At 41.4% G+C, this 25,096-nt stretch overlaps 2 protein-coding genes across 5 annotated transcripts in view; one reads left to right on the forward strand and one right to left on the reverse strand.

The window, feature by feature from the left end:
* Positions 1-1,737: 1,737 nt before the first annotated feature.
* C1H9orf152 (chromosome 1 C9orf152 homolog) lies at positions 1,738-7,599 on the reverse strand. Its single transcript, XM_063416375.1, has 2 exons — positions 7,180-7,599; positions 1,738-2,555 (listed from the first exon to the last, which is right to left on the reverse strand). Exons 1-2 carry the CDS (start codon positions 7,406-7,408, stop codon positions 1,987-1,989), a joined length of 798 nt encoding a protein of 265 aa, XP_063272445.1. The 5' UTR covers positions 7,409-7,599; the 3' UTR covers positions 1,738-1,986.
* A 12,676-nt stretch (positions 7,600-20,275) lies between these two features.
* XYLB (xylulokinase) overlaps positions 20,276-25,096 on the forward strand; it is an 86,055-nt gene continuing 81,234 nt past the window's right edge. For all 4 annotated transcript variants that reach the window (XR_010082728.1, XM_063416382.1, XM_063416401.1 and 1 more), the window contains exons 1-3: positions 20,276-20,829; positions 22,991-23,073; positions 23,890-23,959. Coding sequence is in view for 3 of the 4 variants with exons in the window: in XM_063416382.1 (XP_063272452.1) it covers positions 20,785-20,829; positions 22,991-23,073; positions 23,890-23,959 (198 nt within the window). In the remaining variant the exon portion in view is untranslated. The remainder of the gene's footprint in view (positions 20,830-22,990; positions 23,074-23,889; positions 23,960-25,096) is intronic.

Genomic DNA, 25,096 nt, shown 5'->3' on the forward strand with positions numbered 1-25,096 from the left:
TTTGAAGGCAGCAGTGTTGTGCCTAAAATTTATCATGGGAGTTTATGTTTCCCTGTCAGTTGTGGGGCTGTCAGAAGTTAACCTGGGTTCAGAGACTGGGCTGGAAGAGAACACGAGGGGTGTGGAAAACCTGATGCTAAACCCCACCTGGTGCTGAACACCACCTCAGGCTGACTGTGGCTCAGTGTCACTTCTGGTCCCCAAAATGTCCTGGAATGGGAGCAGGGTGGGAGGCTTCAGGGATTTGCCTGTACAACATGGGTTGCTCTATACTGTGCTTTGTATTTGAGGTTCTCAGGGGGTTGGGGCTTGTTCCTGGAATGTTTTTGGTGCCTGTAAAAGACATAAACTTTTCTTTTAATGGGTAACCAGTTACAAGTAACTCATGTGGGCTATTTCTTTCATGTGATCAGCAGCATGTTGTCCCAGCAGCAAAGGGATTTAATTCTATTTTACTCTATTTTATTTATGTATGACTGCAATAATTGCTCAGCAGTGTGATTTATTCTAGAATGGATGGACCAGCAGGATGGTCCTAACATTTTCTTTAGGAACTCAGGCAAACTACTATGAGGGAGCTTTGGAGATGGGAACCTCAGAGGGATCATGGGCTTGTGAACAAGACACTGAACTAGAATTTCAGGATTCCATGTTCCCCCATGTGCATAAATCAGTCAGGCTTGCCTACTGATAAACTCACAGTAAACTTGCTTTATGGCAGTCTTGAATTCAGTGCTGAAACTGGTTACATCTGTGGTGACAGTGATGACAGCTCCTGCCCATGGTGGCCAAACATGAAGAAGTTAACAGGGAAGGTTTGGCAGATCAGGTGCCCTTCAGAAGTGAGACTTTCTAATATTTGAAATTTTGGGCTTTTTTCTTATTTTCTGTTTCATTTTCACTACAGCTGCTTTAGGAAAAGACACGTAATTTTCTCTTGAAATAGCAACTTTTAGTTAGTTAGTTAGTATAGCAACTTTTCTCATTACTTCACTAACAAGTGAAAACTTACTGAAAATACTCTTTCATAATGTCCTTGGAAATTAAATGGAAAGATTCTCCAAAGGAAAAATGCATTTTCTAAATTAGTTCCAGTCAGTACAAAGCACAGTAATATGCTAGAGAAGCCTGAGGAAAGGACAAAGTGTTGGTATGAAAGAGTTTACAAAGGAGTTAGTTACTTAGTCCATGCATAAACCTGCACTGACTTTAAAACCAAGGTTTTCAAGGTCTATGTTTAATTAAGATAACTAAATCAATCAAAGGACAATGAAGTATTTGAAGTATTTCCTTCCAGGTAATTTCTTGTTTCATGTGGACTAATTGTTATCTAGTATTTTTCCCTGTTATACCTATTAGGTATATCTATGTTTTACCTTTTTTTCCCTTCCTAATCATTCTTTAAATACTGAACTACTGTGAAGAAAAAAAACCAAATACTATGTTGTCCCATGGCTACACATTATGAAATGGGGAGACATTTCCCATCTCCAATTTTTGTCAAGGCTACATTTGAAAAAGAGATCTGTCTGAACAGTTGCAGCCAGAAGTGGTGATACAGAGCTCCTGTTTGTGTCATTGAAAAGCACCTGCAGGAGAGGGTCTCCTCCCTCTAAAGATCTTGCAGAAGGGGAGACCTCATTAGTTTTCTAATGAAACACTTGGAATAGATGGGAACCAAAAGTATATTATGATAAAATTTATGTATAAGAAAGGAATAATATTTACTAAGTCTCATTACAACAATAGAAATAAGCAGAGGTTTTATTAATTGATTTTAAAAATACATCAGAAATTACCTTGAATATCTTAAAAGTGAATGATGAAAATTATAAAGATATTAAAGATTATATAGTCAGAATCTTCCATGGCTAATAAAAGTAGTAGACTCTCAGCAGGTCGATCCATATAACTAGGAAGACTACTTTGCTATTTTAAGTTTTAGTCAAGTTTTGGCTAAGTTTTAGGTATTACTGAATATCTTCATTATGAGACATACAACCCAAGCCTCCTTGCAGCTTCAGAAATTCTGGGCCCTTTCCTGTTTGGGAAAGGGTAAAAGTTCAGTTTGTTGCAGGCTGCCATGCATTTTGTGTCAGAACTCTGCTGATGATCCCAAAGTGCTGCAGTGGCTGATTTCAGAGGAGGCTTTTGGCAGGAGCTTGAGATGTTGCAGCCGTTCTCTTTGGTGAGAGTGTTCCACACGCCTGCGCTTCCCAGCTGCCTGAGCTCAGACAGTTCACTTGCTCCTGCTGATTCCTTGGTCTGTGATGTGTCGTTTGCCTTTGAAATCAGTCTCTGGTTGTCAAAACTCCATGGTGTGCTGCTGCAGTGGGGAAGATGGCAGGAATCTCCCTGTCCCGGGGCCTGCCGCAGGCGGTGAGCTCCCAGGTGGACACGCCACAGAAAGTCGTCTTCTGAGTTGCCACTGGTGGTTGTCTCCAGTGTGACCTTCCTGACAGGGGTGTCTCCTCTACATGACTTTGACCTTTTAACTTTCTTATTAATTAGAACGGGGTTGACCATTGATTCTGGCAGAACAGATTCATATCCACCTGCAGGGGAAATACATTTGTGCATGTTACTATGGTGGCAAAAATCGAGGGTATGATTTCTGCAGCATAAACTCATCTGAAATGCTTTGACATCAGTTTTAGCTGTGCTCTTTCTCTCAGTGGCTGAGAGTAGTGCAAGTTCTTTTGATGCCAGGTTAATGAGCAGACCTACTTTGTGCTTGGTTTTGCAGTTCTAAGGGCATAAATGGTATCCTAGTTTTAGTCAAATGAAAATGGAAATTTATCAAGACAATATTGATCTAACTGGTACTCTAAGACTCATTAACAGCACAGATTGAGAATTGACTTTCAGTAATTAATTGCTTGTAAGCAAAAGTTCTTAAGGTGAGTAGGGACTTGCTCAGGGTGTTGGCAAGTGCTGTAATTTGAAAGACAAAAATGTTCTGTTTGATACTGTTTGAAGTTTGTATTCACAGCTTAATAATATTGTGACTATTTCCAGATGAAACAAGTTGTGAATGTCTTCTTCTTCTTAATTAGGGATCATTAACATTACAGGCCTGTATCTTAATATTTTACTGCAATTTTACTATTCCAGTCAGTATAAATTGTGTAAATAGCTTATCACACTAGTGTTACCTGAATGATAACTTAGAGGAATCTGCTTCCTCTGTGAAAGCTATAGAGTAGCTGTAACAGTTGGAAGTCTCCTTTTTATTTTTTTGTTCTTCTACCCCTATAGCTTAATTTCTAAAGCACTATGAAAATTATTGTTAAAAATGTTTAAGATATTAGGGACAGAAATGCTAATGCTACTTTAATTACATGTAGCAGTCATCAAATTGCTGGACATGAATGGTTTTCTGTGTGCTGAAAAGGAATAGAAACTGATCTATTACATTAAAGATGATCCACTGACACTAATGAAATATACTTCAGTTGGTATAAATATAATTTAAAGTAGGGGTTGTGCAGAATGCTGGCATTATTTACAGGGTTGACTTGTAGTGATTTTGTCTGTTGCAGTATAAGTTCTGAAACACATTAAGAGGAAAAAAGTAGACTTAGAAGAGTGCTGATTATATTTTGAGTGTCTCTGGACAACTGTTTTAAAAGGATTGTAACCCTGAATTTGAAATGAAGTTAGTCTGAGTAGGATGCTGCCTGCACAAAACCCCAACAGCACAACCTCTGCTTTATAGCTGCCTTTTGTGCCATCTTTAGGAATAAGTATTAGGAGATGTCAGACCCAGCTGATTTACTGGCAGTAAATGAATCTGTACAACAGGGATTTTGCTAAGCAAGGGCTTTCACTGTTGCCTTTAGCTCCCAGTGCCAAAACAACAATCCCAGCATAATATCACAGAACTTTTTCTGCTCCTTGGCCGTGAAGGGTTAATCTGATAAGAGCTGTTTTGCAGCAGGGCTAGGAGGGAGAAACGTGTCAGGCCACACTGGCTCTCGTGCCGTGTTACCAGGAGAAAGGAGACTGAGGCACGTGCAGAGCTTTGGGATACAGGTGTGTTTGTGCATCCATCTGTACAGTGAGGTGTGTTAACAGAATTTCTTAGGGTGACACCACTTCGAGAGATTAGAGCACACAGTTCTCTACCATGCAACAGTGAGAATCAAAGTTATGACTGGACCTCATCCAAGAAATAGAGCTGAGCTTGGCTGGCTACAAAAAGGTCCACGTGCAAATCAGAGCCCTGTGTGTTCTGCAGAACAAGCTGTGAAAACCAGGGCTTGTTCTCTGTATGTGAGAGAAAAACCAAGAGAGAATGGAACTGAGAGACTGAGGTGAAGCACCTTTGCATGTTCTTGTGGTGTTAACTGTGCTCTTGGGTGGCCTGACATTGATAGGCAGCATCAGAACATCTAGAACCTTATGAACTGGTCGTCAGAATAATTATGATCTGTCTTGAGCTGATCAGAAAGTTCAGAGTGACAAATCTAGTCCAGTTTTAATAGTGTGCACTGGTTTTGAGTTCAAGGTTGATTTGATTCCTTGCTTGGCTACAGCTGCAGCACACAAAGTTGAGCAATGACCTTGGATAGAAATGTGATAGTCCTGAACCACTGGGTGTTGAATCAACACACCTCGAACACTGTCCAAACTTCTCAAGAAAGCTGCAATTATACAGACCTTTCTTTCTGTTTTCTGTATTTTCTTTTTCTCCATGTAAATTGTGTATTATAGCCTTGTTGCAGAGTTGTTTACCATCTGGCCATATGCTGTCAGCATTAATAGATACTTTTAAGATTTTGGAGTGGCACAAGTTAATCTTATTCTCAAGTTAGCTTGGGAAATACTTGGAAGAGATTTCTGCAGTCAGAGCCCCAGTATTTATTCTGTTGTGACTGCATGTGCTGAATACTCCCACTTAATTCCTAAAGTAAATACTGTTTTTCAGCTTCTTAGCCAACAAGTAATGAATACATTACTGTATTATCCCCTAACTGGTGCCTTTCAAATCTTGTCATGGTCTTTGTTCTCACATAATCAGGAGTGGGCAGAAGCATGAGTGTGGCTGTATGTATTGGGGAAGAAACAGAACAAAGTTGTTTTCATGTGACTTGGTTACTAACCCCTCTGTCGAAAAATAAGAAACTTAGAGTGTCTTAAATTCTGTTTAAAGGTCCACAGTTTTGTGACTACTGCACACAGGAAGAGACATAAAAAGCTAGAAGTCCTCCAGAAAACTTGGAATTACCATTCCAACGTGATGCAACAAACCTACAGTGCTCAAAATCCCTGTGGTTACATGGAGGGACAGCTGCTCTGCCAGGCAGGAGCAAAGCAGGGTTTTACTGGTAAGAACAAAGACCTTTGGCAGGGATTTCTAAGACCACGAGGGACTGAAGGTGCTCTCCTTCCATGAGGGTTTGTGTGTCTGGCCTTTGAGCTTTGTGTGTGTATGGGGTTTGTGGTGGTGCTGTTGTTTTCACCCCTTTCCCAGCACAGCCATAATTTTGCCCTCTAGGCAGGGAAGCAATTTGGTGTCAGTACAAATCACTGATGCATGCATGAACTGCCTTTTGGAACTACCTGGAATTTCAGGATAGTGTAGGGCAGTTCTGATATGGCAGAGTTCATTTCTGCTCCACACAGTCCTGAAAACTGGTGCAATGTGCTGAGCCATGTAATAGGTTTTCCCAGCTTCCACAGGAATGTATAAGATAAACTTTTAGGACCTGGAGAACCCAGCATGACAAAAAGTGCCTAAATTCCGATTGCTTCTAACAGTGACATGAATTCTTTCCACACATTGTTTGAAGACAGAAGTTCAGTACAGCAGGTTATGTGGTTTTGCGAATGTTTTTGGGAATGTGCATGTGTATAAAAATATTTGTATGTGGATTTTTAGCCCTACTACATTTTAAACTACCCAGAAACTGTGCAGTTCTACTTACATATTTTAATCTTGCAAAAAATCTGCTCTGATTGCATTCATTATAGCTGAAACTTCATTTGAATTAATCTGAATAAAGGCTTCTGTTCCCTTTCTTTAACTAACATATTTTTGCTATAACTAATTAGATGGTCTGTTTTGTCTTCAAGTTAGCTGCATTTTGATACGTGATAAAATAAGCTTATATATATTTTTTTTTTTCTTCCTCACAAAGATTTTAATTCTTTTGACATGAGAATTTCAAAACATTGGGATGAAAGAATATTGAAGAAGAAAAACTGTTGTAGAGTTGATAATTACATGGATTTTTTTGATTGTTTTGATCATGAAGTCTGACATAGTCAAATGCTAGAACTGCTGAAAAAATAGAGAAAAGTGTAAAGAATGAAATAACCTAAGTTCTACACTTGTTGAACTAAATACTGAGAGGTGAATGAAGCATGGGTTTTATATTAACATTAAATTCAGAAAACAACTTCATTAGTTGTCTTAGTATTCTCAATATCACTTTAACTTGGAAACCTAATGTATCAGTTTAGTATTGTAAGTAGTAGTCTAACTAAAAACTTTAAAATAATTGCAAATTTCTTATATAAAATCTGTTAGACATGGCAGGTAGATGAGTGATACATATTCTCACTTGTTTTTCTATTTATGCACTTTCCAAGCAATATGCACTGAAAATACTTTCAAAACAGGATATTATGTTCAAAGCTTGTATCTTATTTACCCACTATGACTTTTAATTAAAGTTATTTTTTAACAAAACCCCAGCTTGTGCTTGTTTCATGATATTTGCCGTTGCTTCCTGTAGTCTTTCTTTACACAGATAGAGAAAGGAAAAAGAGAAAGATGACCCAGAATTGGTAGTTCTGATAGAAATATTCAAGAGAAATATTACAGAAAACATTGCACAAATACACTTATCATAGACATGAAGAACATGGTTGCTGTAAGGGTTACTATTTATGTTTAGAACTTTATTTTACTGATATAAACCTGTAAAACCTTACCTCAAATATGTCCATCTGTTTCAAATACATAATAATTTCACTGACATGAAGCTTATTGATAGAAATATAAAACCACCTTTCAGCAAAGTGAATAAAACCCCAAAATGACAGAAAAGGAATTTACTTCTACCTCTCTTGAAGCTGAACACAAAAAGAACAAACTAGATGTTATTGAAGATTTAAAGAAATAATCTTCACATTACATATGCATTTTTTTTCCTACAAATATAAGCGTACCTGTTTTATATACAATAATGTGTGGTTGCAGTTTTTGCTTCTGTTTTATGTGGTCATACTGCTCCTCAAGTACGCTTACATCCATCTTGGTGAGCTTCTGATCACCATCTGAAACCTGTGGCTCTGAGCTATGAGTCACTGAAAAAATACCAGTCACGTACTTGTAAGCCTTTACCATCTGTTCCAACAAGGAAGAAAAAGTCAAGCAGAAGCAGGACATTTCCTTCATTGTACTGGTCAAAAAAGCAAATCAAGTGTGAAGCATCTGAAATCTTCCCAAATGAAGGAGTAACTTTCTTCCAAGCACGGCGACTTGTTTCAGGAATTGCCTGCTCTGCACTGAGGCTGTGGATGTCCCTCAGGTTGTTTTCATGCCCGGAGCTCCTGCTTACAAGAGTTCACAATCAGGACTGCAGAGCTGGATTTAACGTTTACTCAAGGTTGTGAGCGTATGAACCTTTGCCAAAAAAAACAGTGAAGCACAAACTCTCGTTGTACACAGCAAGTGCAGAAAAGGCTGGGTAATACTGGTGTATGTAGCCATGCTCATTTTTAAAGGCATGCTCTTGTGGAGGTATCCCCAGGCCAGGAGCTCACCTGGGAAATATTTTTCTTTTTTCATGTATATTTTGTGTTCCCCCCCATCCTTTCCATAACTTTCAGTTACATTCTTGCTAATGCTTCTTGGGCCAGTGGGGTGGGAGGGGAGGATTTATGAAGCTTTCATACTTTTGTGCTTATTGTTGCCTTTCAAATAATATATTAAAAGTATTCAAGCCTGGGTGCAGAGTCAAAAAAATTTGGGCCAACAACACTTGGAGTTGGGAGGCTGGAGAGAGGAACACCTTACTCTGACTCATTCAGGACTTCTGCTGTTCTATAAAATGAAATAAACTACAGAAATAATAGTTTTGTTAACAAGAGCTGAGCAAACTCTTAAAATGCATGGTAAGCTAAATTTTGAAACTAAATGAACTTTTAACAGTATTATCTCATAATGAGGCAAAAATTTGAAAAACTTATCAAACATTTGAAACAATCATATCAGGTGAAGTATAAAGCTTTGCCTGGGCTGTTTACTGCAAGTTTTTGTCCCTGAAATAGGTACATCAAGGGCCCAAGACAGTTGTATGTGAAAAAATGCAGTTAAACTGTGGTTTTAATACAATTGTGCATCTGCTCATTTTCATGCAGTGGCACATTTTTGATAAGCGTTTAAAAGCACTGTCTCAAAGTTAATATTAGTAAACAGTCAGAGGTGTTTCCTAAGATCCACATGGAATGCAAGACTGGGGTTTTGTAGCTAAAATGTCATCCTCTACATTTACCTTTTGTCTGGCATAAACCAAGGGGAGAAATAAGGCTTGAAAGCTAAACTGTTGATGGGAGGGGCAGAGAATTGTCAGAATGGTTGGCTAATAAATGCAGGCTACTAAACCAGCATTAATTTTTCCTAAAGACAAGGAGGAAAGGAGGAAAGGCGCTGACACATCCCTCGTGTCTGCGGGAGCGGAGGCACCAAAGCAGCGTCCTGTGCACCCCCTGAGCCGGGATTGCCCCACAGCAGCCCTGGGCACCCACCTGCACCCCAGGGAATCGGCAGAGCCTGCGGGGATGCTCGGGGATCCAGCCGGGTGCTCCCTGAGCCCCTTCCCGGGAGCAGGGCGGGAGCTGCTGCGGGCACAGCAGCGGCGGCTCCGATGGAACCCTGCCCTGGGGACACCGCGCCAGGCGCCATTGTCACAGTGAACAGTGTGATGTGTGGCCGGAGCAAACAGCAGGGGGTTCCACCATGGATTTTTCCGGTTTTGTGGGCTTCAAGTCCTGCGATACACTTAGAGCTGTGAATCTCCTGTGCTGGAAGTGTAGGCTCAGATGGGTCCGTGCAAACATCTCCAGATGTAGTGTCCTCCATCAAGCACAACAGAATCACAGAATCACAGAATGTCCTGAGTTGTGAGGGACTTACATTAAGTCTGAAGTGAATGGTCCATACAGGGATCAAGCCCACAACTTTTGTTTTTCTCCCAGTAGCTTCAGTCGGTCTCAGCTGCCTTGGTTGTTCCTGGTTAGGGGTGCACCTACGTACCCCCCTGCCCAAGCAACTCCGGCAAAGCTCCCAGGCACAGGCAACACTTAGCAAGCTTGGTTATAATGATATTCAGCTCTTAGCAGTGATCAGCTCTTTTGCAGTGATTCTCAGCTCATAAGCTTGCTAAGGTGCCTTGGCAGACGCAGGGAGAGAGAGGAGAAGAGTTGTATGAAGTTCCACAGATGAATCTTTATTGGCATCCTCCGTGAAGGGTTTCAGGGACAGCACTTCTACTGAGCTGGGGGCAAAGTGGGGTTTTTATAGGGTACCAAGGTTTTGAGAAAGAGTCCAATAGTATGGGTCGGGGTAGAAAGTGACCTATTGTCTTACAGGGAGATAAGAGAGGGTCCAAGCACAGGAGAAGGGTTATTTTGGCCTAGTCACCATGACTAGCAATTCTGCCCTTAGGCTACTGACTGCCAGAGAGCCCTACCAGGCCTCACGGCTGCAACACACAACCTTGGTGTTATTAGCACCATGCTCTAACCCACTGGGTTAAAGTCAGTGGAATTGTAAGGAACATTTATGGTTTGAAGCTGCCTTGCATGAAAGAAAATGGTAGTTTATCTTGGAAATGGATAACACTCCTATCACTTTGACAATAGGCTTTTACTCATCCACTGGTTACTTTTCAAGATACTTTGTGAGGGAATATTTTATTTTTCTGGCTGAGACGAGCTTGTGTCTAGAAGGATGTAAACCACAGCTGTTAGACTGGTAATAACCACTCAGTTATGAAAACTTGCACAGGTTTGTGGTGCTGTTGTGGTGCAAGAGAAGTTTATAGAATCATGGAATGTTAAGGATTGAAAGGGACCTTAAAGACTATCTTGTCCCAACTCACCCTGCCATGGGCTGGGACACTTCCCACTAGACCAAGTTGCTCAAGGAATTGTCCAGGCTGTCCTTTAACACTGCCAGGGTTGGGGAATCCACAGCCTCCCCAGGCAACCTGTTCCAATATCTCACCACCCTCACAGTAAAGAATTTCTTCCTAATATCCAGCCTAAACTTCCCCTCTATCAATTTGAACTCATTGCTCCTTGTCCTGTCACTAACAATCCTGATGAAGAGTCCCTCTCCAGCTTCCTTTCAGATCCTGGAAGGTTGCGATGAGGTCTCCGCACAACTTTCTCTTCACTAGGCAAGATGTTAAATCCTGTCTAAAAAAAAAATCAGTTGTGCTACTACAGTTACATTTGTGTAGTTGAAATGGTTACATTCCCTGTGTGCACACACGGTAAGAACAGAAAGATGTGTTATGGTTAGATGGTATCAGAGAACTGAGAAATAAATTCCAAGTTGTGTTTTCTAGCAAAATATTGGGGGTGGTTGGGAAGCAACAATATGTTACTATAAAATTTATATATAAGAAGAAGATGCCATTTACCTAAGACTCATTAAATAACAACAGAAATGAGTAGAGGTTGTATTCCTTGATTTTAAAAGTTATAAAGATATTAAAGATTATGTAGTCATGATCTTCTGTAGCTAATAAAAGTAGTAAAATCCCAGCAGGTTGACCCATATAACTAGGAAGAGTACTTCACTATTTTAAGTTTTAGTCAAGTTTTTGACTATGATTTAGGTGTTACTGAATATCTTCATTGTAAGAAATATAACCCAAGCCTCCTTGCAGCTTCAGAAATTCTGGGCCCTTTCCTGTTTGGGAAAGGGTAAAAGTTCAGTTTGTTGCAGGCTGGCATGCATTTTGTGGCAGAACTCTGCTGATGATCCCAAAGTGCTGCAGTGGCTGATTTCAGAGGAGGCTTTTGGCAGGAGCTTGAGATGTTGCAGCCGTTCTCTTTGGTGAGAGTGTTCAACACGCCTGCGCTTCCCAGCTGCCTGAGCTCAGACAGTTCACTTGCTCCTGCTGATTCCTTGGGTTGCATCATAAATGACTGACTGAATCAGGATGAAATCCTGCAGATCTTGGGAATCCCCTTGGAAGTTCTGTGTCTGCAGGTGACAAGACTCCAGATATGCAGTGCACAGAGCTCTGGGAAGGCTCAGCAGGCTCACATGTGTAAGTCTGCTGTAGCTGACTTGTTAATAATTACTCCTGCCCTCCCAATATGCTTGTGTTATAGTTGTGTTACCTACCTCAGCTGCAGTCCTTTCCTGCCTTAGCCAGGGAGAGAACAGTAAACACAATACTCTGTCAGACACTGTGGTTACTCCTGAAGTTGGTTTCTCTTTACCTCAGAAGAAGCATGTCATGTTAGAATTGTTCTGATGTGTTGTGGCTTTGTTAGATCTGCTTTGATACTCTGCCTTCAGCAGGGACAAACACTGGTGCTCTCTAGCAGGCAGTGCCTCAATTGCCTTGTTTGTCCAGTGTTCTGAGTTGTTGTCACATGGAGTCTGCCTCTGGACCTTCAGGCAGTTGGCTTATACATTGGGACAGGAGATTTAATTAACCTCATTACAGTTTGAGCTGGCATTCGATACAAACATTATTAATGGTCATAAAAGTTACCCAACCTTTTTAAAATTCCAGTCACGCTATTTGACTCCCTGACCTCCTGTGAAAGTCACTTGTGCAGCCTGCCTGTGTGTAGCAGGAGTGACTGGGATAGCATCCTTACACCTGAAAAATGGGCTCTGTCTTCAGAGACGTGAGCTTCACTTCTCATTAGAAGAGCATTTAACATGTAACGAGTTTGCATCTGATCAGAAATTATTATTAATTATTTGTGCTGTGCCATTCCCTCAGGATCACGGAAGAGCCATCACACACAGGCACGTGAATGGTTTATACAGGCCAGTCCCCTCCCCAGCAGTTGCAGGGGTGAGCAAGAAAACCACAAACCAGGTAAAGGAGGCAGATGGCCAGTGAAACGAAGGGAATGAGCCCAGGTGGTACAGCAGAGTGCAGGAACTGCAAACAGGATTAGCTCACACAATCTCATATATGCTGCAGTTTGTTTGCTTTTCAGGGAAAACTTGTGAGCAGTCTTCACAGAATTGTTAAGGCTGGAAGAAACCTGTAAGATCAGCAATGCAACCCAGCACCACCAGGTTCACTGTTAAACCATGTTCTCAGGTGCCATTCCCCAAGTTTTTTGAATACTTCTGGGGATGGTAACTCCACCATTTCCCTGTGCAGCCTGTTTCAATGCTTTATAGCCCTTTCCAGGAAAAGATTTTCCTGAAATCCAATCTGAACTCTCCTGCAATGTGAAGCCATTTCCTTTCATCCTGCCACTTGTTACCCAGGAGAAGAGACCGGCCCCACCTCACTATGACCTCTGGTCAGGGAGTTGTTGAGAGTCAGGAGGTCCCCCCTGAGCCTCTTTTTCTCCAGACTGAGCCCCCAGGCTGCTCCTCATCAGACTTGTGCTCCAGGCCTGTTCCCAGCTCAGTTGTTCTCCTCTGGATGCACTCCAGCAATGTCTTTCTTGTTGTGACAGGCCCAAAACTGCACACAGGATTTGAGATGTGATTGATTCGGTCTCTGGGGGTGTGCATGTGTTTGTGTGTGTATATATATATATATACACGTGTGTGTGTTTTCTATGAATAATTTGAAACCATGATATGATTAATAAAATGAATTGCAGCTCTAATCTGCATGACATCAGAAAGTACATGAGCTTAATTGTGACTTTGATGTGTAGTGAGCTGATGTAGCTAATCCTTATTATGCCACTGGGATAAACTTCAAAACAGATTACCCATAGGTCCTGTTCTTACATCATAGTGGAACAACTTCCTTTCAGGTATTGCCTGTTTAGGTATTACTTATAAATAAAAATAAATTCGTGTTGTCATACATTGCCACCGTGTGATTTCTTTTTAAATCAGTCTTTAAATCGAGTTACCTGGAGCTCCAGAGCCCTGTACGCTTTCCCAGTACGCAGCAGGTGGCACTATTGGAGTGGCCTGGCTGTGTTTGCCTGAGACTGAAACAGAGATCTCCATTTGGGATGCTCTAGGTTGCTGAGGAGTACAAGCAGCCAAGCTGTTTTCTAGCACTGGCACATCTATCTCTGAACAGCACTAAAGGTTCTGAAAATTTATTGCCGTGATTAGGTTTGTGTCAAAACTTGTTCTTTTTTAATTGAACAAATTTCCTGATCAAAACATCATCTGAGTGGTTTTCACTTGATTATCCACTGAAGTCTGAAGTGCCCTATTTCCCTTTGGTCTTTTCTTCCTTCACAATGGAACCAATTCTTCATTTCCTTCAGGCAAAAAAAAATTGAGAATACTTCATAGTCCAAAAGCTGTGGCTTTTAGAACCTGAAGTAGATATTTACTGCCCTTGACCTTGGTTGCAAAATCTCATTTAAAAAGATGCAACTAATTTTATCTCTTCCTAATTAATTTGTGTGTAGTAAATTAGTTTTTTATTAAAAATTGTTTGGAGGACCTTTTAGGAATAATTGTTGATTTAAAGATAATTAAAAATGCTCATAATGGTTAACTGATTGAATGCACTTCCTATAACACTGGGTTTTACTGCACACCTGAGACTAGAACTATATTATTCATGATATTCATGTGCTGAATTATAGACATATTCAGCACTGTTCGTGCAGGTTAAAAAGACAGAATACAAATATCTGTGTCTTAGCTGGCACTGAGAAGGAAAATCAAAGTTACTGTGATAATCCCCTTTCTCCAGCTTTCTACAGTGCTTTTAAAATTTTTATTTACCTGCAGTCTTGAAGTGTAAGAAAGTGACTATTTTATTGCTTGAAAATGTAATAATACAAAGAGAGATAGAAACAAGGTGGCTACTATTATTTGGATTCCAGGCAGTATTAGCAGAATCAATAGGAATTGTTTACTTTTTAGTGAGATTTTTGATAAGAGCACACACATTTCTATTGTTTGAAAGCACAACCTTAAAGCATGCCCCAGTTACGGCGTGTTGTGAGTAGAGCACAGGACTTTCTGATGCTGCAAGATTATTCCTGGTGCTCTCTGTGTGTCCTTGCTAGTGGGGTGAAGGATCCTATGATGGAAGTTTTCAAAATGATCTTGAGATGTTTCCTCTGATCTGATCTTTCCTGTGCTTTCAGACCTCAAGGGTTCAAGTCTGTCAAAGGAAGGGACTAGCTGTCCTTCAGGTCCCTCTGAAGGTTTGGTGAGCTTGGGTTGCATGTAGTCCATTTTCACATTTCCTTGATAGGATTCTAAATACCCATTTGATTCCTTGTGTCTTTAGATAAATATAATCAAGTAGTGCGTGTAGGTAGGCATATACCAAATATCTCTGATCCTGCACTCTGCCTGGGTGTCTCTAAAGGCTTAAATCAAGCACACCAAGTTAGCACTGAGGGTTTCATACCAAATATCTTGTGCTTTACATGCTTTTGCCAAGAAAGATTAGACCAGCTGATCCTTGAGGTCCCTTCTAACCTGGTATCCTGTGATTCTATGATTTAGTATTCACTTATCTGGCTTTGCAGGTGTCAGGAGCTTGGTGCTATCCAGTCTCCTTTACATTCTTTGGTTTTTTTCTTTTTATGGATGGTAAATGTGGTCAAACAGAAATTACTGTATTCCTGCATGTCAAATTCAGTTGTGCTGCTTGAGAGGAGTTAAATGCAGCAGATGTTCTGCATATGTTTTTTTGTGCCTGACATAAGCAGCATTTAAAAACCTCTGTTCTTATGTCTTGACTTGCTGAGGATTAAATCATATTTCTTTGGAATGTTAGTTGCTACAGAAAGTAAACTAAAATGATGAAATTTACTTTGTTAGAAGGCTGCTCCCTCTGTTGGTTGTCTCATTGATAGGACTGGAATTTCCTGGGCAAACAACCAGCCTCCAAAACCGAGGGTCAGGAATTGTTCATTTTACAGCTCTGCTATCCTTGCCCACCAAGAACTTATGAAATTCCATTTTAGAAGTTACAATGTGCAGAGACAAGCCTAAGAAAAAAGTGATCATATTTACCAGCTAGAGATTTTAAGTAAATGAACTTCTGACAGCTTCCCTCACAGTTCCCCTGGCCTCTTTCTCTTCTATACCAAATATTTTTCTGACTGTTTCCTATCCATGGAGTTATGAAGGTTACAGTTCTGGGAGGTGACAACAGCCTGTGGTTATTTGTTCTCCCAGGAGACATAATGGGCATATAGGAATTCTGTGGGAATTTCAAGCAGGGTCTAAAATAAATTGTATAAGCATTGTAACTTTTCTGCCTTGATTTTTCCACCTAAAAATGACAGGATTTTGACTCACCCTTGATTGCAAGATTTTTGGTCCTTGCAGGATGGTGCTGAAAAGAGCAAGGTTTGTCTCTTATTAGTTTCCAATTCAGAGATTGTTTGAGTAGGAATGAGTTTATCTTTGATTGCTTTTAATCAATAAGATGTACTTATCAGTAAGTGAAGTTTGATAAGAATCAAGTACAGCATGAAAGAACTGGTTAATCTGTTGTTAATGAAAAGTTTTATCTGGATGACACCATCTTACTTCTGAGATATTTGCTTTTGAACACTGGAACACAAACCACTTTGGTATTCATCTTCAAGAAACTCTGCTGGGTGTATAAGTTAACTTTAATAAGCCTTGTAAATGGCTGTAGTTAGGATAGTCCTCCAAAGAGGATGGTTAAGTACTGTTACTATTGTGAGAATGAATGTGGACTTGAAGTCTGTGCAGAGGAGGAAAGTATACTAAACATAATTTGTTATTCAGAAGCATCCTTTGCTTGGCTTCCATGCAGAAGTCTCTTGAGGACTTTGTACTGCACTTCATAATCACTGGTAGCCTAATCGAGTCAAGGAAATTACATCTGTAAAACCCGAGTATATAAAACCAGATACAATTCCACAGCGCCTGATTCAGTATCCACTGAAGTCAAAACATCTGCTGAATTCAATAGAAGTGAAATTGGGAGATGTTATGTACATGATCAAATAAAAGCTGCAAATTGACCAATACCCACGAAATTGATGGTATAGTTGAGATTGTGTAGTTGAGCCATCATTTAAATTCTTTTCTTGTACTCATTATTTGTGTGCTTTTGTATGGAATCCTGCACCAGTTCCTCATGAAATTCTCTGTTCTCTGTAAAGGGCCTTAACTGGTTAATGCAGTGCCACACCTGGCATATTGAATATGCACATGTAAAAAATTAAATCAGCCAGTAAGTTTGTGGAGTAATTACTATACTTAAATAATCTACATTTTTAGTCTCTACAACTGCAACAACTGTGCTCTGGGCTTCCTTTTGTGGAACTCATTCACAGGAATTTTGCTGGATCTTAGTAGATGCCTTCACAGAATCACAGAGTGGATCAGTTGGAAGGGACCACAGTGGGGTTGTCTGGGCCAACATCCCTGGCCAAGGGGTGTCCTAAGGCACATTGCACAGATTTGTGTTCAGAGGGTCCTGGGATGTCTCCAGTGAGGGAGACTCTACAACTCCACAACCACTCTGGGCAGCCTGCACAGCAACAAAATTCTTCCTCACGTTCAGGTGTTCACAGTACAGTCAGTAAAAAACTAGCCATCTCAATCCATTGCTTTTAAACATCAAGTTCTTATTCTTACAGAGTGAATAATGAGACTTTCCACTGCATTTGGAGGTATGGACAAACATAGTGGTTACCACAAGACCATGTGCAAAAATAACTTCAACAGATAAGCACATATTTAGGGAAAGACAAACACTTTTGCTGTTATAATGCCATCTCAATAAAAATAATAGAAACTTCATCTTTTAATTTTTGGTACTGTGGTGTTTTATATTCTCAGTACTTGGTTAAACATTGCTGGAGATTTTGTGATAAGAGTACTTGCAATGCCAAGTAGAAAGGGAATGACCTTTAGAGCACTGCCATTGTTCAGATATTTTTCTAGCAGGTAGGTCTAGTGCTCAGGCTGAAATTATTTTTTTAACGTGGTGTGTTAATGTGTTATTGTTGTGTTCCTTGGAGCTTAACATTGTAAACATCTCCCTCCTCATGAGCAGCAGTGCACATGATTCAGGTTACTTGGCAAAAAGGTTGGCTTGCATCTGGCCCAGCTTACTATGTTTCATGTTTCTGAGGCTAATTAAAGAGCCACAAGATTTCTTATTGGGAAAAGGATAATTCTGCTGGCAGACTTAAAAATGCTTATACTAACACAGGCTGCTTATTTGATTTATTGCATGTTCATACTTAAGTCTGTTTGCAGTGACTCTTACCTGTCCCATTGCTTCTGCTGGGCCCACCCATGCTGATCCACCAACGTGGAATACCTGCTTGGGGCTTAGAAACTCTTGGCTGCCCTGCTGCTTGAAATAACTAGTTAGGTGCCCAAAATCTACTTCTGGAAGCAGGAAGATTGTTAGCTTTGTAGTTGCCCATGGGCTTCCTGTGAAGGTGTGAGTCCTTCCACATCCCATTAAATTATGTAGCCAGTGTAAATGAGGTTAGCTGGACTGCTGTCAATGCTGTCATCCTAATTTATAGCAAAGGTCTGGTCTATCTGCTCTCTAGCTTGGCATGTCTCAGATGATGTGATGATAATGAAGCCTGGAATTTAGGCTATCACTGTTTTTGAAGGAGTTCCCCTGTGCAAAGCTGAAAAGTGCAGTTAAATCTGAGTTCGTATCCGGGTGCAGCTGAGATCAGAGGCAGGTTTTGATACTGAAAGTGAGAATAAAAAGTGAAAAATCTCAGTATGTATGAATGTGGAATACAGTTAATTTATGTTTTGCAATGAATTGATATAAATGTGCAGTTGCAGTTAACTTGACAGTGGGGTAAGAAAAAATAGCTTTAATTGGCATCCTAGTTGTAACTTATCTAAACAGCCAGGGGCCTAGGAAAGCATGGAAGTATTGCTTCTCCATCAGGTCAGAAACTAGTTAATAAGAAAAGGAATAAACTTGCCTTTCCCTTTACCCTGCTCCATGTGTCTTGAGTGATTAATCTGTGCTTTGCCTCAAGCTGTTAATCTGCAGTGGTGACATTTCAATTATAAACGGCATTTTGTCCATCCCCTCTGGAAATTCTGGATTTGTCACTGCTAAAACATCACTAGTACATGAATGCAGCCTCACTGATAAATGCACAGCTAAACCTTCTTGGCTTTCAGGAAACATTTTTGGAGGCTATGGCACTATCTGTAAGCATGAATTTGAGTCCAGGAAGAGCAGCAGCAATGCCCGTTTTCCATACTCAAAGAACACATTTGAGACAACACTGCCTTGATGAAAAGATGGGCAAGAGTGATTGGGTAAGGCATTGATTCCCCAAACTTCCTTCCTTTCTTTTGAGAAACATGAACAGTGAAAGTAGCAACAATAACCTTCCTAGTTTGTTCTCCAGTGGATTCTCCTCCTGGCTTGTCTTGGCCCCTTGTTCCTAATTAATGAGATCGATAATACAAGGGAGGCTATTCCAGCCCCAGCTTTTCTGTGCTGTTTAAGTCAAGCAATTTCTTGGTTTTTTTGAGAGTATTCTGACCTGATTGCTCAAGAATAAAACTGATTCTTACACCCTCATAAGATTTTTTTTTTTATTTGTAAACTCTGGTTCCCTTTCTACTAGCCAATACATCCTTTTAAAAAATTAAAATCTACTAATTTCTCTTTTCCAGAAATCATTCATCATTCTTAAATTCAGACTTACAGACTTCAGGTTCTTTTTGTTTTTTCAAATCTTTTGAAACTTGCAGCACTTGAAGTCTCAGCCTTTGAATCTGTTACTGTTTACAGGGACTGTGCAGCCAGTGAAAGGGCTGAGCAAACCTCTCCTCCCTGGCTCACCAGCCACATTCTACATTAATAAAAAACCCAGCCTCTGTGTGTTATTTGATCCTTTGTTTTCTGGTATAAATTACACTGAGGAAACAGTTCTTGGTAACATTTCAAAAACATGAGCCTTCACAGCCTCTGGTTAAGTGAGACCTTTGTTCAGGACAGGTTCATCCAGCATGAGCTCTTCAGGGGCAGGAAATTCCACCACTGCCTGGTGGGCCATTGTTCTAAAGGTTGTTCTTTGCAACACTAACTAGAAATATTGAAAGTATAAATCTATGGGTGTTAGGGCTTTGAGAAATCGCTGGATATATTTTGAAATGCTCACTCTATGACAAAATTTCATAATATTTTATAATTAGAATCATTGAATATTCTGGGTTGGAAGAGACCCACACGGATCATCAAATCCAACTCATAAGTGAATGGCTCATAAAGGAATCAAAGCCACAACCTTGGCATTATTGGCACCATGCTCTGACCAACTGAGCTATCTCAAATTAAGTGTTTGTACTGCAAAAATAGTTTAAGATCCTGGGCATGCAAAACCTATTTGACTTAATTAAGGCTCTGCTGAGATACTGCCTTGACTGTGGAATGGAAGTGTATTTTAGATGAGTCTTCTTTTGATTAAAGAATATCACTTTGCTTGTCACATGGTATAGCAGATAATACAAAACTCTGAAACCTCCCCAACCCACCCAAGTGAAAAAAGGCGAACTAGAAAACAATACTTCAGCCAAAATAACAATACTGTGTTTTTTAATGGAATGCTTTGTGCTGATTAGAGTGTGATACTATGACAGGGCTGTGGGATATTAATTGCAGTAACGGGATATTAAAATTTAATTAATTCCTTGGGACTGTGGCTTGAGGTGGCTCGTTTTGATTTGGTTCTGGTTCCTGGGTGGCTCCTGCCTAGCAGCTCTGCTGTTTTCTCTCTCACTGGCCTGGGTGCTGCTGCTGGGGATGCCCGTGTGTGGGTGCTGGTTATCTGTGCTCAGCTGCCCCTGGCACAGTGTGACCCACCATCCCATCATCCCACCATCCCATCATCCTGAGCCCAAGCCCCTCAGGATTTGGGCAGGGGTTTGTATCAAACTTTGCAGGTGTTTTGTTTTTGTTGCTTACCAGTGGCTGCAGCTGGACAGTTATGATTAAGCAGCTGCATTGTGAATTCCGTGTGCTTGGCTGATCTGCTGTTTTAAGGAAAAGGGAAGACAGTCCCAAGATGAATGGGCTGGGCAAGAGCCACCCGCAGTGAATTCAGCGGAATTGAGGAGTAACTGGAGGAAAAGTGATTACAGCAGTGGGTAATCGCGACCATCAGCCCAGGGACTGCCAACTCAAAACGCACCCAGACTCAAATGAAGGGAAAAGTCATATAATTTGTAACCATGGACAGCTGACGCCTTTGTTAAAATGTATACACAGTGTAAAGCATTGATGATGTGTGGGCCACCACCCAGCTCCCTACTCCGCGCAAACTGGAGCGAAGGGACAGCATCACCTCGCCCCGGTGTGCGACCCGGGGCTGCGCGGCGGGGAACGGGCCCGCCTTCGGGAAAATCCCCCGCAGCATCACCCCACCATGGCCCCTATCCACCTTCCGAGCTCCTCCCGGCCCCTCCGTGCGAGGGATGGAGCCCTCGTCCCGCTCCCTGAGCACTCATTAACCGCGATGCCGCCGCTCCGCTGGGCCGGGCCGGCCGCTCCTGCCCGGGGAGGCCGGGCCAACAGAGCCGCCCCCTTCCCGCTCGCTGCCGCGGCTGCCGGCTGAGGGCTGGGACCGTGCCGTGCCATGGCCGCTCCCTGCTACCTGGGCTGGGATTTCAGCACGCAGCAGGTACCGCGCCGCCTCCCCCGCCGCTCCCCTGCCCCGGCCGGGCCCGGGGCCGCCCCGGCCGCTGCGGGCCCTGCCCTGCGGGGCTGCGCTGCCCGCGGCGCCTCCGAGCGCTGCGGGCTGCGGAAGGGCGGCTGCCCCGGCGGCGTGCCGGGGATGAGCTGGGCGCTCCCCGCCGCCACCGCGCCAGGCCTTCCTTCTCCCGGCCGCTTCCGTCCCCTCCCCGCGCCTTCCGTGCCCGTTCTCCTCCTTCCCCGCCGGTTTCGCCGTGCGCGGCTGCCCGCGGTCCCCGCCCCGGCCGGGGCGCTGCTCCCTGCCCCGGGCTCGCACCCGACACTGCTGAGGCCACATTATCCACGGAATCACACAATCCTTAGGGTTGGGTTGCCCGGGGAGGCTGTGGGGTCTCCCTCGCTGGAGATAGTCAGTAGATGTCTATACGGAATCGTGTACGATGTACTCAGGGATGAACCCCCTAAAGCAGGGAGGTTGAAGCGGATGATCCCCTATGGCCCCTCCAAACTGACCAATTCTGTGGGAGGGACCTCTGAGATCATCCAGTTCAACCCTCCCGCCAAGGCAGGTGACACAGGAATATGTCCAGGTAGGTTTGGAATGTCTCCAGAGAGGGAGACTCCCTGTCCTCCCTGGGCATCCTGTTCTAGTGCTCTGTCACAGCCACGAAGTTCTTCCTCATTTTGAGGTGGAACTTCCTGTGTTTTAGCTTATGGCTGTAATAATTCTGAGCGATTTGTGTGTTTTAAGATGTCCATGGCTTGCATACAGTGCATGCACCTGGCTGTTCTCATATCACCTTCAACTTCATCCCTTTCTGTTTGCCCCATCTGAAGCAGTGGGTTCTATGCCTGAATATGTCCTGCTTCCCCATCCTGCTAAGGATGGGTTAAATCCTGGAGAACAGGGCTGTGGCCCTTCTCTACATGTAGGCTATAAAGACCCCTCTGCCTGCTGCTATAAGAGCTGAGATTTTCACCCAAACCTGGCTTCCCAGTGTACTTGTGTGAATCAAGACTGTGAGCCTGGATGCTCAGGTTTCTGCACAGCCAGGTATTGCTGCACTGCGAATAGAAACTATCCCGAAATTGTTCAGAGGCCTGAATATGTTAAAAATAGCTTTTCGAGCATAAATCACCATTATGGTTATGCTGAAGTTTGGGAGCTTGAAAAGACACATCCAGGTTAGGTTGATCAAGTGTTTTTACGGGGACATGCTGCAAGCAGAGAGCCAATTAGGCTGCAGTGGGTCAGTGCCATTTTTAAGCTAGTGCAGGTTGGTAATGAGTTGTGCCAGGGCACAGATAATGGCTCTACACTGCTATGGTAAAAACGGGGCTGGCTTTGTTGTTCGAATGCAGCTCCTTGAGATGACAGTCCTTGTAGGTTTCTTTTAATCAGTTCCTTTAACAGCAGTTTGCACTCTCCCCCTGGTTGAAATAGGCACAGAATGTGAGCTTCCTTCTTGCTTTTCTTCTCAGCTCTTACTGGCTTCAGAACTAGGTGAACTTCAGTGAAGGTAGATGAGGAAAGGTTGTGGTACCCTTCTAATTCATGCTTACAAGAAGGCTCAGCTTTGTGGAGTTGAGGATGTTGCCTTCTGTTGCAGTACCTCAAAATACACTTGTAATGCCCTCTGAGCTTTGCCAAACGGGCAGAGTTTGATTTGCTCATCATCTGGGGAGCAGGAAAGATGGTCAAGGTACCCTAAAGGGTCTGTAAGGTTCCTGGGTAAGATGAGGCAAAAAAGAGGAGGTGACAAAAAGAAGGTGTAGGACATCTTTAATCCGAGATACTGTATTCTTTGGAGGAATAGGAAAAACTGGCTACTGTGATGCAAGCTATGAACCTGGTAACATGTTTGCTGTTCTTTACCACATGCCTGTAGCTCAATCTTGTGCATTACAGGAGAAAAAAAAAAAATACAAACAAACAAACTCACATGTTGCTGAATAGGTAACATGCTGGAAACTCACATAACTTTTTAAATGTAAAATTATGCCCTACTTTCAGTGAGTTGTATGGATTGGGTTTGGTTTTTTTTTTCCCTTTTTGATTCTGTCTGTAGGAATTAAATTATTATAAATGAGTCATCAGTGCTATTCAATTATTGCTAGATTTTGTTAACTTCCTGTTTTATATCTTCTAGTTGAAAGTCATTGCTATTGATGAACAGCTGAGGGTCATTTATGAGGATAATGTTCATTTTGATAAGGACCTTCCGGAATTTAAGTAAGGCTTTTTATATTTTATATTTTACTTGACAAATGTAATTTAAAGCTTTGGAGATTGGGGTGAGGGTGCTGTTGCCCTACTTGGTCTCACTGATATGTATGGAGGAATAGAAAAAGTCATGCCATGTTCATGTTTCCCACTTTGCAAGGGTAGTATGTGCTTGTGCCTTCCTTGCATGTAAATATAACAAGAGCTCCCAACAGGAAATAAATTAAGAAAATATACCCCAAAATATTACATATAAACAAATGATTCTTTTTCTTTTGGAACTTCAGACTTGTGGACATGACTGGGTTGGATGCTCTCAGAACAGCGTGTAAATTGCATGAGAGGGACATCTAAAAGATATTTGGAATTAAATTCAGTTGTTAAGATGTAGGATGACAGTATTTACTTACTTAAAAAATAGACTAGGATTGACAAATATCATCCTCCAATCACAAATTTCAGTAAAACACATTTATTTAGTTGATGGTTTAACAGCAAAAATTGAGCTTCATCTTTGAGGTTCAAGTCACTAATTGTGATAGAAGTAACTAAATTTCATGGAGCCAATGAGCAATATGAGCAATGGATTCTATCACAGATCTTAGGATCAGGGCCTTTCCTTGAAAATCCCTTGCTTTGCAATTGGGTTAAACATGTCACTTCCTAGCAGCTGGCTTTTACTTTTTCATGTTTCAAAACTGATCCTTGCTCTTAACATAAAAGCATTGCAAATTCTGTTTGGTCATTAATAAACTTGAAGAAGTCTGCTTGGCAAGGAAAAAAAAATTGCTGAATTTACCAAGAAAACATTCTGTTTTTCTGTAGGACTCAAGGTGGAGTCTATATTCACAGTGACAGACTGACAGTCACTTCACCAGTGCTTATGTGGGTCAAGGTATGAACAAACTTTATATGGATCAACTTTTTCCTTGCTGTTACAGAAATGAAAGTTTATTCTGAGCAATAGTGGAACCTGTCACTCAAATCAACATCATCCTTTTGCTTACATTCTGTTTCTTTGAAGTGTTGTTCTGTGTCTTTGGTATGCAAATAGTAATGCTATCAACAAACATAGCAGAAATTGCTAACATTTTGATGGGTTTTTTGTTTGTTTCTTCACTCTCTGCTATTACAGCATTCTATGCATGAGAAATTCCTTCCTGACTTTCCTTCATTTGAAAAAAAACCTGTTTTTTCCCCCTCATACATAAATGGGGCAGCTGTCACTTTGCCTTCCTTAAATCTGTGTTTTTGTAGCACCCAAGTTACTTAAACTATTTTGTTTAGAAAAAGCTTTGATTACCAATTGATGTTGCAAGTGGTAAGTGGTGAAAGGTCAATTTATTCACTGGTTTCCAGTAACTTTGACTGATGTTTATTTTGAAGTACAGCATTTTTTTCTATTTTAAAATAAGGCCTTACTTACTTCTGTGCAGGTTCTGCAACACTTACATGGTACTATGTAAATTTGTCTTACTAGAGGGATCTGAATAGTTAAAATATTTGAAAATTCACAGAACCCCCAGTTGGTGATCCACAGTAGCTAACCCAGGTTTGGTAAATTTGCTTGCAGTTGGTTTTTTTAACCATATAATGAAGAGGAACAGTTGTAATTAATAATATGATGATATAGGTATATCTGATGTTTCTTTGGAAGCCTTGCAGTGGTCCATTTGTCAAGAGAGTCTGGGAAATGTTGATCTAAATTAAAAGATTTAAAGGTAGATTAATTTTTGGTTTTAAACTTTAGGAAAATGTGTCAAGAAAAAAATTTACCTAGGTAAGAATTGTGAATTTGTTGACACTGGGGGTACTGGTATTGGGCTTACCCAATATCTTGTAGGATGGGGTCCAGGGTGTACCCTATTAAGATTTCACGGATTTTCAAAAGTAAGAACAGAAAAAGATAATCTTGCTTTGTGTCTAGCACCCTTAAAGTGCTTTTTAATGAATTGGAATTCTTTAATTTTTGCCTCTTATTTAGGATTCAAAGAACAGATCTTTGTGATTCAGCTTCTTTAAAGATCTTATT

The sequence above is a fragment of the Prinia subflava genome, chromosome 1, assembly GCF_021018805.1.
Source record: "Prinia subflava isolate CZ2003 ecotype Zambia chromosome 1, Cam_Psub_1.2, whole genome shotgun sequence".
In the NCBI taxonomy this organism is placed as follows: domain Eukaryota; kingdom Metazoa; phylum Chordata; class Aves; order Passeriformes; family Cisticolidae; genus Prinia; species Prinia subflava.